Source organism: Leucoraja erinacea, chromosome 32 (genome assembly GCF_028641065.1).
Source record: "Leucoraja erinacea ecotype New England chromosome 32, Leri_hhj_1, whole genome shotgun sequence".
Classification (NCBI taxonomy): domain Eukaryota; kingdom Metazoa; phylum Chordata; class Chondrichthyes; order Rajiformes; family Rajidae; genus Leucoraja; species Leucoraja erinaceus.
This window is the reverse complement of record NC_073408.1, coordinates 18737353-18750401: the sequence shown is the minus strand read 5'-3', so window position 1 is coordinate 18750401 and position 13049 is coordinate 18737353. Positions and strand designations below refer to the sequence as shown.

The 13049-nt window shown below is 45.4% G+C and overlaps 1 protein-coding gene across 3 annotated transcripts in view; it reads left to right on the top strand.

The window, feature by feature from the left end:
- Positions 1-13049, top strand: part of robo4 (roundabout, axon guidance receptor, homolog 4 (Drosophila)) — a 96378-nt gene that overhangs the window by 78097 nt on the left and 5232 nt on the right. For 2 of the 3 annotated variants that reach the window (XM_055660831.1, XM_055660832.1), the window contains exons 16-18: positions 804-933; positions 5798-6022; positions 8867-9282. In XM_055660831.1, coding sequence (XP_055516806.1) covers positions 804-933; positions 5798-6022; positions 8867-9282 — 771 coding nt within the window. The remainder of the gene's footprint in view (positions 1-803; positions 934-5797; positions 6023-8866; positions 9283-13049) is intronic. The other variant, XM_055660833.1, reaches the window with a different exon arrangement.

Below are 13049 nucleotides of genomic sequence, written 5' to 3'. Positions count from 1 at the left end.
ATTACAGTCATATACATGGTGGAACACATGATTTTATATATCTGTTAAAATCATCTTCATCCCACTGCGCTGCAAGGAATTAAGCCCTGTCTTTTCATTTTAGTTTAGAGATTCAACAGGGAAACAGGCCCTTCGGCCCACCATGTCTGCACCAACCAAAGATCCCCGCTCATTAACACTACCCTACACACAGATGTACAATTGTACATTCATACCAAGCTAATTAACCTACAAACCTGTATGTCTTTGGAGGGTGGGAGGAAACCGAAGATCTCAGAAAAAACCCATGCAGGTCACAGGGAGAACGTACAAGCTCCAGAGAGACAAGCACCTGTAGTCAGGATCGAACCCGGGTCTCTGGCGCTGTAAGGCAGTAGCTCTACCGCTACGCTGCCGTGCCACCATGCTACTGTGCTGTCCTTTTAGATCTGGGCCTCAAGTCCTGGCAACATCCTCATACATCTTCTCCGCACTCATTCCTTTAAAGACATCCTTCCTGTGGCAGGGTGAACAAAACTGAACACAATCCTCCAAATGCGGCCTCACCAATGTCTTCTACAACTGTAACATAATGTCCCAAATTGTACATTCTGCAGCCTGATTGATGAAGGCCAATGTACCAGAACCCTTCTTTAACACTTTCAGGGAAGCCACTTTCAGGAGACGATGTACCTAGACTCCTAGATCCCTCTGCTCTGTCATGTTACCTGGGTCTATACATTGTAATAGAACCATGCAGTTATGCCTAGATTGCTGTTATCTACTGCTGCCCTGCGCCCCTTATTTTGGTGTCTGTTTGGCAGGTGATGGGAAGACGTTGATGAAGACTTTCTGCTCTCCAAAGGCTCAGCATCATGGTTTTGGGCTAAGGCTGGTTGATGCTCTTCCTCCTCCTCCCCCTCACCCTATGCAGGAACCTGGACCAGTGGAACGGTAAGGGTCATTCTATAGTTCTGAGCAAACAGGAGACGATGGAAGGGGCAGCACGTTTATTTGTCCTCGGGAGGCATAATTTTGAAGGAAAGTTGTGGTCCCACGTTTGAGCGGGAGAGTTATTGATCATGCTATGAGATGCTCATGAGAAAGACACAACATTGATGCTCAGGAGTGTGTAGAAAGGAACTGCAGATGCTGGTTTAAACCAAAGATGGATACAAAATGCTGGAGCAACTCAGCGGGACAGGCAACATCTCTGGAGAGAAGGAATGGGTGACGTTTTGGGTCGAGATCCTTTTTTAACTCCTTTAACACTTTAACGCCACCTCCCATTCCCACACTGACCTTTCTGTCCTGGGCTTCAACCATCATCAGAATGAGGCCCAGCGCAAACTGGAGAACCAGCACCTCTTATTTCGCTTGGGCTGCTTACACCCCAGCAGTATGAATATTGACTTCTCTAACTTCAAGTAGCCCTTGCTTTCCCTTTCTCTCCATCCCTCCCCTTCCCAGTTCTCCAACCAGTCTGACTGTCCCCTGATTACATTTTATCTCTATTTGCTTTGTTGTTCCCTTCTCCTCGCTAACAATGATCTATTCTACAATTTCCTTGAACTGCATCTCTTTTGATATCTCAGTTTCACACCCTACTCTTCCTTATCTTTGTGTCTTGACCCCAAATGTCACCCATTCCTTCTATCCAGGTGCCGCCTATCCCACTGAGTTACTCCAGCATTTTTTGTCTATCTTCATTTAATGCTCTCCAAGTTGAGTATCTGAGGTGTTTTGTTAGCGATACAGTGCAGAAACAGGCCCTTTGGCCCACTGTGTCCGTGCCGTACAGTGAACCCCTTACACTAGCACAATCCCACACACTTGGGACAATTTACATTATGTTATTGATGCCAATTAACCTACAACCTGGACGTCTTTGGAGTGTGGGAGGAAACCGGAGCACCCAGGAAAATCCACGCAGTCACGGGGAGAACGTACAAACTCCATACAGACAGCACCCGTAGTCAGGATCGAACCCGGGTACCACTCTGCCACTGTGCCGCCCCCGACGTGCATGGATTGGTTTGGGTTTTTGATGGTGTCGGATGAGACTAGACAGCACTCCCACCATTTATATTTGCAGTTCTGGTTGCATCATCACAGGAACCTTGTGGGGGCTTTGGAGAGAGTGTGGAAATGGTTCACTAAAATGTTGCCTGGATTAGAAGGTAATAGTTATAAGCAGAGGTTGAACCCAGACTTGGATTCTTTTCTCTGGAACGACAATGGGTGAGAGAAGATTTGATTGAGGTATGTAAAAAGCAAGAGAGGCATAGATAGGGTAGACAGTCAGAATAATTTTCCCAGGGATGAAATGTCACAGACTAGAGTGCAGTGCATAGCTTCAAGGTGAAAAGGGGCAACGTTTGAAGAAGATGTGCAAGGCAATTGTTTTTACAGTGGTGGCTGTGTGTAATACTCTGTCAGTCTTGGTGGTGTAGGCAAGTATGACTGTTGTTCAAAAGGCTGTTCCATAGGTATAAGGATATGTAGGGAATGGAGGGATATGGATCATGTGCAGACAGATGAGGTTAATTTATCTTGGTATCATGTTTGACATGTATACTGCGGGCCAAAGGGCCTGTTCTTGTGCTGTACCTTTCTCTGTGTGAAAAGGAGCTGTAGATGCTGTTTTATACTTCTGATAGACACAAAGTGCTGGAGCAACTCAGCGGGTCAGGCAGCATCTCTGGAGAAAAAGGATGCATGGCTTTTCGGCCCGGGACCCTTCGCCAGTCTAAAGAAGGTTCGCAACCCTAAAAGTTACCCGTCCTTTTTCTCCAGAGATGCTGCCTGACCCGCTGAGTTGCTCCGGCATTTGTGTCTATCATCTGTATCTTTCTATGTTCTGTATAAATAGGTTGGTGAATGGCAATCGGGATGATTGAGAACACCTTTCAATGGGTGGGCCAAGAAGGAATTACCGTGAAATTAGAGTTGATACAATTCTGGGGGAAACCAGGAAGCATTTTGATACCCACAGGTGGCGGAAATGAATAACAGAATCCTCAGTGAGGCTGTGAACACAGGATCAATTCAATTTCTGAGAGAGATAAATAAATAGATTATTTTTTAATTGGATGTGGTCACAAAGGGACACAGATCAAAGGCAGATGCAGAATTACAGAGCAGCAATGATCTGGACATATGGCAGCAAAATGGTGCAGTTATAGGCTGGCAAGACAGAGACCTAGACTTACCATCTGGAATAGCGGATTCAAACTAACACTGAGGCAGCCAAGGAATTCAAATTCACTGAGATAAATATGTTTGGAATAAAGTCATGAGGAATGACAAAGGTGACCGGTTTGTTGAAAAAAGAATAGTCAGGTTTACAAAGGTACTTCTACCATGCTTACGAAGTCCAGCTGCATCACTCCAGTGTCATTGACTCTTGGTGTTTAAGAAGGAACTGCAGATGCTGGAAAATCGAAGGTATGCAAAAATGCTGGAGAAACTCAGCGGGTGCAGCAGCATCTATGAAACGAAGGAAATAGGCAACGTTTCGTCCCGAAACGTTGCCTATTTCCTTCGCTCCATAGATGCTGCTGCACCCGCTGAGTTTCTCCAGCATTTTTGTGTACCTTTCTTTGACTCTTGGGCTGCTCCTGTTAACAGTCGAGAGTCTTTAATTGTCATATGAACTGATAATAGGACAATGGAATTCTGACTTGCTGCAGCTCAACAGGCCTGTAAACGCAATTACATATAGATATAGACGTTTAAGAGACATTTGAGGGCGACACGGTGGCGCGGCGGTAGAGTTGCTGCCTTACAGCGCCAGAGACCCGGGATCGATCCTGATTACTGGTGCTGTCTGTATGGAGTTTGAACGTTCTCCCCGTGACCATGGGAATTTTCCTTGGGTACTCCGGTTTCCTCCCACACTCTAAAGGTGTACAGGTTTGTAGGTTAATTGGCTTTGGTAAAGATTGTAAATTGTCCCTAGTGTGTAGGATCATGCTAGCATACATGGATCGTTGGCCGGCACGGACTAGGTGGGGCGAAGATGCTGTTTCCGCACTGCAGCTCCAAACTAAACATTTCGACAGGTAGATAGGCACAAAAAGCTGGAGTAACTCAGCGGGTCAGACAGCATCTCTGGAGAAAAGGGATAGGTGACGCTTTGGGTCAAGACACTTCTTCAGATAGGTAAATAGATAGGAGAGGTTTAGAGGGATACGGGCCAAACGCTGGCAGGTGAGACTACTATAGATGAGGCATGTCAGCCGGCGTGGGCAAGCAGGGCCGAAGGACCCGTTTCCATGCTGTATGACTATGACTAAATATACAATAATTTACAATGCAATAATAAATGAATGGTGGAAGGTTGCTACTAGGACTGGAGGCCTGTGACTAGTGGTGTGCCTCAAGGTTGGGTGCTGGGTCCATTATTGTTTGTCATCTATATGAATGATTTGGATGAGAACATATTCGGCAAGATGAGCAAGTTTACAGATCATACAAAAATGGGAGGTTTTGCAGATTGTGAAGATTGCAGCAGGTTCTTGAACGATTGGCCAGGTGGGCTGAGGAATGGTTGATGGAATTTAATAGAGGGAAATGTGAGGTGTTGCATTTTAGGAAGTCTAACATGGGCAGGATCTGTGGGAGGGCTCTGGGGAGTGTTGTAGATAAGAGGGTTATGCATGGTTTCTTGAAGGTCAAGTCGCAGGTAGATAGGGTGGTCAAAAAGGCGTTTGGCACATTGGCCTTTATCAGTCAGAGTATCGAGTATAGCAGTTGGGAGGTTGTGTTGCAGTTGTATAAGACGTTGGTGAGGCTGCATTTAGAGTTTTGTGTTCAGTTCGGGGCACTATGTTTAAAGAAAACATGTTGTCAAGCTGGAAAAGGTACAGAGAAGGTATACAAGGATGTTGCCAGGTCTAGAGGGTCTGAGCTATAGGGAAAGGTTGAGTAGGCTGGGACTCTATTCCTTGGAGCGCAGGATGATGAGGGGTGATCTTGTTGAGGGGTATAAATTCATGGGAGGAATAGATCGGGGAGCTGCACAGAGTTGCTTGCCCAGAGTAGGTGAATCGAGGACCAGAGGACATGGGTTTAAGGTAAAGGGGAAAAGATTTAATAGGAATCTGAGGGGTAACTTTTTCACACCGAGAGTGGTGAGTGTATGGAATAAGCTGCCAGAGCAGGTAATTGAGGCTGGGACTATCCCAAAATTTAAGAAACAGTTAGACAGGTGTATGAATAGGACAGGTTTGAAGGGATATGGACCAAATGCGAGCTGGGTGGACTAGTGTAGCTGGTATATGTTGACCGATATGAGCAAGTTGGGCTGAAGGGTCTGTTTCAATAGACAATAGACATTAGGTACAGGAATAGGCCATTCGGCCCTTCAAGCCAGCAACGCCATTCAATATGATAATGGCATGATCATCCTCACTGTATCACTCTAAACTATGATATGGGGTAATGCAATAAATGAAAATCACTACTACTGGGTATTACTCAGTTCAAGTGATGCCTTAAAAAACCCCATCTGAATGAAAAGAAGGGTCCTGGGCCTGAACACCAAGACAGCCTGTCATCTAGAACCACCAACAATGCAAGGGAGCCTGCAACACATCACCAGGCTGTTAACAAACCAAATTCAATCAAAGCTATACATGGAGATATAAGAGCACATAGTAACGCGTTGGATTTTACACATGCCTTACAAGATTGGAGAGCCACAAAACTGTGGGGTGACCTATGCTTGTTCTCACCTTCCTCACATCCACCTCTTAGCTTAGCATGCGGCTCCTCAGTAAGAGAAAGGCTCACTGACACTGCTCTTTTGTTTCAGGCAAAGCAAAGCCGCAAAGAATCCTGAATCGAGTACGATCTCGCCAGGAAGGCAGAGGAGGGAATACTGTGCTCCCTCTGGAGACACGTTGCCCAGTCAGTCCAGGTGCTACAGCCTTCAGTCCACTGCCACCCTCCCACTGTCTGCAGACTATAACACTGAAAGGGGACTTTGTCCAGAACAAGGGGCTCAGTACCTGGAGCTAACAGACGAGGGCAGACAAAGGTTTGAGAAGGAACCTTTCTAATTTTCTAACTTTTCTGTCGCTTTGCGCTTGACAGCCGCTGCCCCACAACGGCAGAGACCTGGGTTCAATGGTAACTTTGTGGAGTTTGCACGTTCTCCTGTGGGATCATGTAGGTTTTCTCCGGCTCCGGGTTCTCCTGCTTCCTTCCACATCTGGAGGAAATGTAGGGTTAATTGACCCAAATGTGTAGGCACGTGGTCGAATCTAAGGGGGACATTAATGAGAATGTAGGGAGACTAAAAAGTGATTAATGCAAGATTAATATAAAATGATGCTTATGGGTCAGTGTGGACTTGATGGGCGGAAGGGACAGCACAGTGGTGCAGAAGTAGAGTTGCTGACTTACAGCTCCAGAGACACAGGTTTGATCCTGACTACAGATGCTGTCTGTACAGAATTGTACATTCTCCCTGTGACCACGTGGGTTCACTCCAGGTGCTCAGCTTTCCTCCCACATTCCAAAGACGTGCAGATTTGTATGTTAATTGGCTTCTGTAAATTGCTCCTATTGTGTAGGATAGAACTAGTGTGAACGAGTGATCCTTGGGCGGTGTGGACTCAGAGGGCTGAAGCCCAATTTCCACGCTGTATCTCTAAACTGAACTCGGGACCTGTTACGGAGCTGTGTGTTTCTATGAGCAGTCTGAAGTGTGACCCAACAGAACCCCTTTAAATAAACATCCTTAACAATAGGGATCTGATGTTATTAACACAGGAAGAAATGGTGTTCCTCAGGATCATGAATGTAAGATTTTCCCTAACGAACCCCACAGTGATCTCGAGAGAAATGTCCTTATCCATCTTATCTGCAGACTGGTGGGAATGTGAAATGATCCCTTGCAAAGGATAGACAAAAAACTGGAAAATCTCAGCGGGTGAGGCAGCATCTATGTAGCAATGTTACAAAATTTTGAGATTTTGAAAATCAAGTCTGCAATTTATCCCATCAGATAAAGCATAACAATAAGTTTAATTTGACACCAAATTCACTTTCATATCTCAAGTATTAAAAAAGTTATGGCCATTTTCATACTCGGAAATTAGCATCTTGTTCCCTATTGATTTTCAATGGACATTACAAAAAAGCTGTGATCTTGGATAATCAAAAGCCCATTTCTTAAGGAAAGATTAACATTTTTAAATAGCCTAAGTGTCCAAAGATTATTCACAAATAATTCACAATATAACATGATTTTTATATCTAATTTACATTAATTTATAGGCCAAATGGAAGGAATTTAGTGTTCAATTGCTGTAAATAAATGCCCATTTAAATCGGCTTTCTAGTGGGTTTCTGTGAACGCGCTGGTTTAGAATGTTGACAGCGCGCTGGATTAGTGCCCTCAAATGCCGAGAAAAATACTGCGGGATATAAAAAGCCCAAAAGGAACTACTCGCTATAGATAACTTGATATATAGGGTTATATATATGCCCCGTTTAATGTAAAAATAAGGTACATACCTTTAATTGTTTGCTTTATAAAACCCTGGGGCTGCGAGATGTTGCGGAATCAGACAGTAATTTTAAACTATTATAACTATATTATCGAGGCCTATAAAACTAATAATACCTTTTGCGACCGGGTCTTGCAGCGATTTTTCGTTAATGATTTACTAGGCTGAACATCTGCGATTAGTACAGCCTAGTAAAAATCGCGTTTTAAACCCGCCCCCTCCAAACAGCGCCAAAATCGCGGACCTGGCTGTGGGCAGATTCCCAATGGCGATTCAGGTAGGTTTTGTAACATACCTAATCTATGGAGAGAAGAAATTGGTGACGTTTCGGGTCGAGACTCTTCTTCAGACTGCTGTTTGGGGTGTGCGGGGGCGCAGGAAAACGAGAGGTAGGCAGAGGCAGTAGGACTTGTGGGAGAACTGGGAAGGGGAGGAGAAGGAGGGAGAAAGCAAGGGCTATCTAAAATTAGAGAAGTCAATGTTCATACCGCTGGTGTGTAAACTGCCCAAGTGAGATATGAGGTGCTGTTCCTCCAACTTGTGCTGGGCCTTACTCCGGCAATGCGGGAGGCCCAGGACAGAAAGGTCAGATTGGGAATTGGAGGGGGAGTTGAAGTGCTGAGCAACCGGGCGATCAGGTTATTTAAGACGGACTGAGCGCAGGTGTTCAGTGATGCGATCGCCAAGCCTGCGCTTGGTCTCGCCGATGTAGAGAAGTTGACATCTGGAACAGCGGATGCAGTTGATAGTTGAGATGAATATCGGAGACACAGTTAATATAAAGATAAGACTGGAACGACATTAAGATAGAATGATCTGTTGATTGAATTGCGAAGGAGGGTAGGATGTGGAAACATAACACAGCACGTGGTCTAATTCTTGTGCAACTTTCTACACAATGCCACCAATAATCTAATGACTGCACTAGAGGTTCGTTAACGCCTAGCGCTGCTACTAATTATCTAAAAGTACTTTACTACTTTTAATACCGCACTGTAGCGCAGCGGTAGAGTTGTTGCTTTACAGCGCTTGCACTGTCAGAGACTCGGGTTCGATCCTGACTACGGGTGTTGGAATTTACACATTCACCGTATTACCCCTAGATCTTCGGTTTCCCCCCACACTCAAAGATGTACAGTTTTGTAGGTTAATTGGCTTGGTGCAATTGTAAATTGTCCCTAGTGTGTGCGTGTGTGTGTGTGTGTGTGCGTGTGTGTGGTGTCGCTGGTCGGTGTGGACTCGGTGGGCCGAAGGGCCTGTTTCTCTAAACTAAACTAAACTAAACCTTCTTGAATTGCCTCATAACACTTGTGTATGAAGCTTCTGGTCATGGGGATCGCTGAACCAAATATTTTCTTCTTTTACAGACACTTTACGGACATCCTGTCCACATTTGAAAGACCATTCTCACCTCCCCATACGTACGGGTACATCTGCGGTCCACAGCTCTCCGACCTGGAAATGGACATGGTGGACTATGACGATGAGGATGACGAAGACTTGGACATGGAGGTTGCCCGCGTGAACTCTCACCGATACTTCCACCGGCTCTGCCGCACCCCGACCTCCAGCCTCAGCGAGTGTGACAGCTCCATCGGGGGCTCGTTGGCCAATGGCTGGGGCTCGGTGTCCGAGGACAACTTCACCAGCGCCCGCTGCAGCATGGTCAGCTCCTCCGATGGTTCCTTCCTTATGGACGCCAACTTTGCCCAGGCCCTGGCCGTGGCAGTGGACAGCTTCTGCTTTGGGCTGGCCCAGCCCGAGAGAGAGACTCCATACACAGGTACACCTCAACCGGACTATGTGCGCCAAACGTCACATTGGGAACGTAGTTTAGTTTAGAGATACAGCATAGAAACAGGCCCTTCGGCCCACTGATCCCATACTGACCAGGGATCACCCCTTACACTGGTTCTATGTCCAACGCACTTGGGACAATTTGCCAATTATCCTGCAAACCTGCGTAGAAATGAAACGCGGGAAGAATGAAACATCAGCTGCCTACCCGCTGAGTTGCTCCAGCATTTTGTGTCTAAAATACAAACCTGTACGTCTTTGGGATGTAGGAGGAAACCGGAGCATCTGGAGGAATCCATGTGGTCATGGGGAGAATGGGCAAACTCCGAATAGACAGCAGCTGTAGTCAGGATTGAACCCAGTCTTTGGCGCTGTGAAGCAGAAACACAATCGCTGTACCACTGTGCTGTACATTGGGATTTTTTGTTAGATCCTGAGGTGTATCCAAAACGACCAGACCACGTCCTATCCCAATAGGTCCAGTGAGGCTCAGTGGCTGATACTGTAGCCTAGGGGTGGGGTGGTGATAGTTTCAATTCCATTCCAGTGCAGAATTCTAAAGCAAGGGGGGGAGACCACTTTGCCTTTTGTCCTGTTAGCTCTTTGGAGAGCTATCCAATTAGGACCGCAGAGAATCCTAGAATCATACAACATGGTAATCATTGGTATTCTGGCTTGCCAGCTTTGGCTCGCATTCCTCGAAACACTCTCCATGCATCAGTCAGTGAAAAGATGATCTGCTGAAGATAATGACCCGGGCATATTTCAGTGTGATTTACAGCCAAGTGGATTTTTTGCATTAAGTGCAAAATTTTGCCCAACATTTACTGTGCAGTCAGACCGACCACTGAACTAAACCAATCTGCAGTTACTCCTGGAGGAAAAGGAAGTGGGAGATTACAATGCAAAACATGCAATCAGCATTATTTCAGAGGAAGTGTCTTTTGAATCAACTACACCACGTGATAAGTCTATTTATGGGAAAGCTGTAAATAGGACGTCAACGCATTTTGTTGAGGCTGCTGTTCTTATTTTTCTTCATCGTAATTTTAGCTCACAAAATGTCTGAATAATCTAAGCATTTCAGTGGCTACAAATAGCCCTAAGCAGCTACCAGCCTGCATACAAACAAACTCCAGTGTGCTTCAATATCCTACCATGCCATGTTGCAAGCCAGAAACTGACCAAGCATTAAAGGTCAAATCTTAATAAAGTCATTGTGTGTGAGGGGAAAAAAAGACTTAAGCCTGTATTGCAAATCCTGATCTTACGGCAGCATCTTTTGATTATCTTTTATATAAATATATATGTTGTTCAGGGAGTGCAGAGAAATGTATCTGCGTAGCACCTTTCAATATCTCAGTTAGTGGCAAAGTGTTTTACAGTCTTTTGTCTCTGTTTCCCTCTGTTTGCAGATGGTGCCTGACCTGTCAAATAATTCCAGCATTTTCTGTTTTTATTTTAGATTTTTATCTATCTCCATTTAAAAAAAAAAAAAAAAATCTATTTTGTTATTGTTATCGTGTAGGAAATATTCCTGACATTTCCCCATTAGGCAAACTTCCACCAGTGAGGTTAGATGACCAGACAACTGGATAACCAGATGGCATGTCACAATGGCGCAGCGGTAGAGTTACTGCCTTACAGCGCCAGAGACTAGTTTTCGATCCTGACTGTGGGTGCAGTCTGTATGGAGTTTCTACGTTGTACCTGTGACTGTGTGGAGATTCTCTGGGTGCTCCGGTTTCCTCCCACACTCCAAAGACGTACATGTTTGTAGCTTAATTGGCTTCTGTGAATTGTAAATAGCTCCTAGTGCGTAGTGTATGGGGTGATTTCTGGTCCGTGCGGACTCAGTGGGCTGATGAGCCGATTTCCGTGCTGTATCTCTAACGTCTAAACTAAACTAAACTTAATTTGGTTTAGGTAAAACTATTGACCATGGTTCCAGATCTCCATTTCAAATAAAATACTGAGCTGTTTTGTATCTTCATCTAATGTTTCACATTGCTTAGTGTTGCATGGAAATGATAAGGTTGTATCCTTGGGTCACTCAACGGGTCAGGCAGCATCTCTGGTGAAAGTGGATAAGTGATATTTTGGGTCGGGACATTTCTGAAGAAGGGTCCCAAACCGAAACGTCACCTATCCATGTTCTCCAGGGATGCTTCCTGACCCGTCGAGTTACAGCAGTGCCTTGTGTCTTTTAGTGTAAACCAGCATCTGCTGTTCCTTGTTTCTACATCTTGTATCACTGGGTGTCTGGGGTAAGATTTTAACTTTATAACACCATGGGTCTTTTGAGTAGTGAACGATTGCAACTGTTTCTAGAGGTATGGGTGAACTTGATTGGTTTCTCAATGGAGATGTGGATAGACACATGACGGAATTTCAAACCTGAATTAGTTTAGCTTGGTTTAGTTTAGTGTTGTGTGTACAGAGGGACAGTGAAAAGCTTTTGTTGCGTGCTAACCAGTCAGAGGAAAGACAATACATGATGACAATCGAGCCTTCGAAGGCATACAGATACAGAATTACTGACAGGAAGAATTCTCAGCACAGTCTTCACAGAGACACAGTGGTCTTCTCCCCCACCCACACCCACATACCTCCCCATCCACACCCCACCCCACACCTTCCTTGCACCCCACATTTTTGTTACTGACCCTTTTGAGGCTGCTTTGAAGTTTGTAATTTTGTGTAGTTTAAAGATACAGCGCGGAAACAGGCCCTTTGGCTCATTTAATCCGCGCCGACCAGCGATCCCCGCATATTAACACTATCCTCCAAATACTCGGGACAATTTACATTTATAAAAAGCCAAACCTGTAGTTTTTGGAATGTGGAAGGAAACCAAAGATCTCGGAGAAAATCCTTGGTCACGGGGGGGAACGTACAAACTACGTAGAGACGGCACCCGTAGACGGGATCGAACCTGGGTCTGCAAGCGCTGTAATGCCTCTGTCCCACTTAGGAAACCTGAACGGAATCTTTGTGCCCCACCCAAGGTTTCTGCGCGGTTCCCAGAGGTTGCAGGTGGTTGCTGGAGGTTGCAGGTAGTGGAAGCAGGTAGGGAGACGTGACAAAAACCTCCGGGAACCGCACAGAATACTTGGGTGGGGCGCAAAGTCTCCAGAGGTTTCCGTTCAGGTTTCCTAAGTGGGACAGGGGCATTATTTTAGGCAGCAAGCCTACTGCTACACCACTGTACCACAGCACCGGGTCTTTACAAATGGACTGGATGGTATGCATGTCACGATGATAAACCTATTCTTTTGACCTTTGCATCAGGCCTGTTTTCCGAGTGCAGCAGTACAAAGATTAAATGAAACGTAAATGTCCTATTTTATTGGATTGCTTGTCTTCCCATTTACTGGGCCATTGTAAGATGCATTTAAATTGGGGTCAGGGTTTATTGGTCATTTTGTGCCGCTCAGAATGGGATATTTACAGCTACATTAAGCTTTGTTCCGAGCATGCGCCATGGAAATGCTGATTAGGCAACAGATAGTGGTCCAATTAATTAAATCTGCTCTCTGTATCCCGTCTGCCCAGGTCTCGCTCCGCTCTATGCTTGAGCAAAGTGATGATACAATCCTCACAGGAGTTGTGCGTGCTTCAAGCTGCCCTGTCTAGTTTACACGCATTGGTTTATGATTAAAATGGCATTGATTGTGGAGAGAACGTTCCTCAATGGCTTACTGAGCAAAGGTCCTTCCCCAAGGAATACACTGCCATATGGAGCAACGTAGG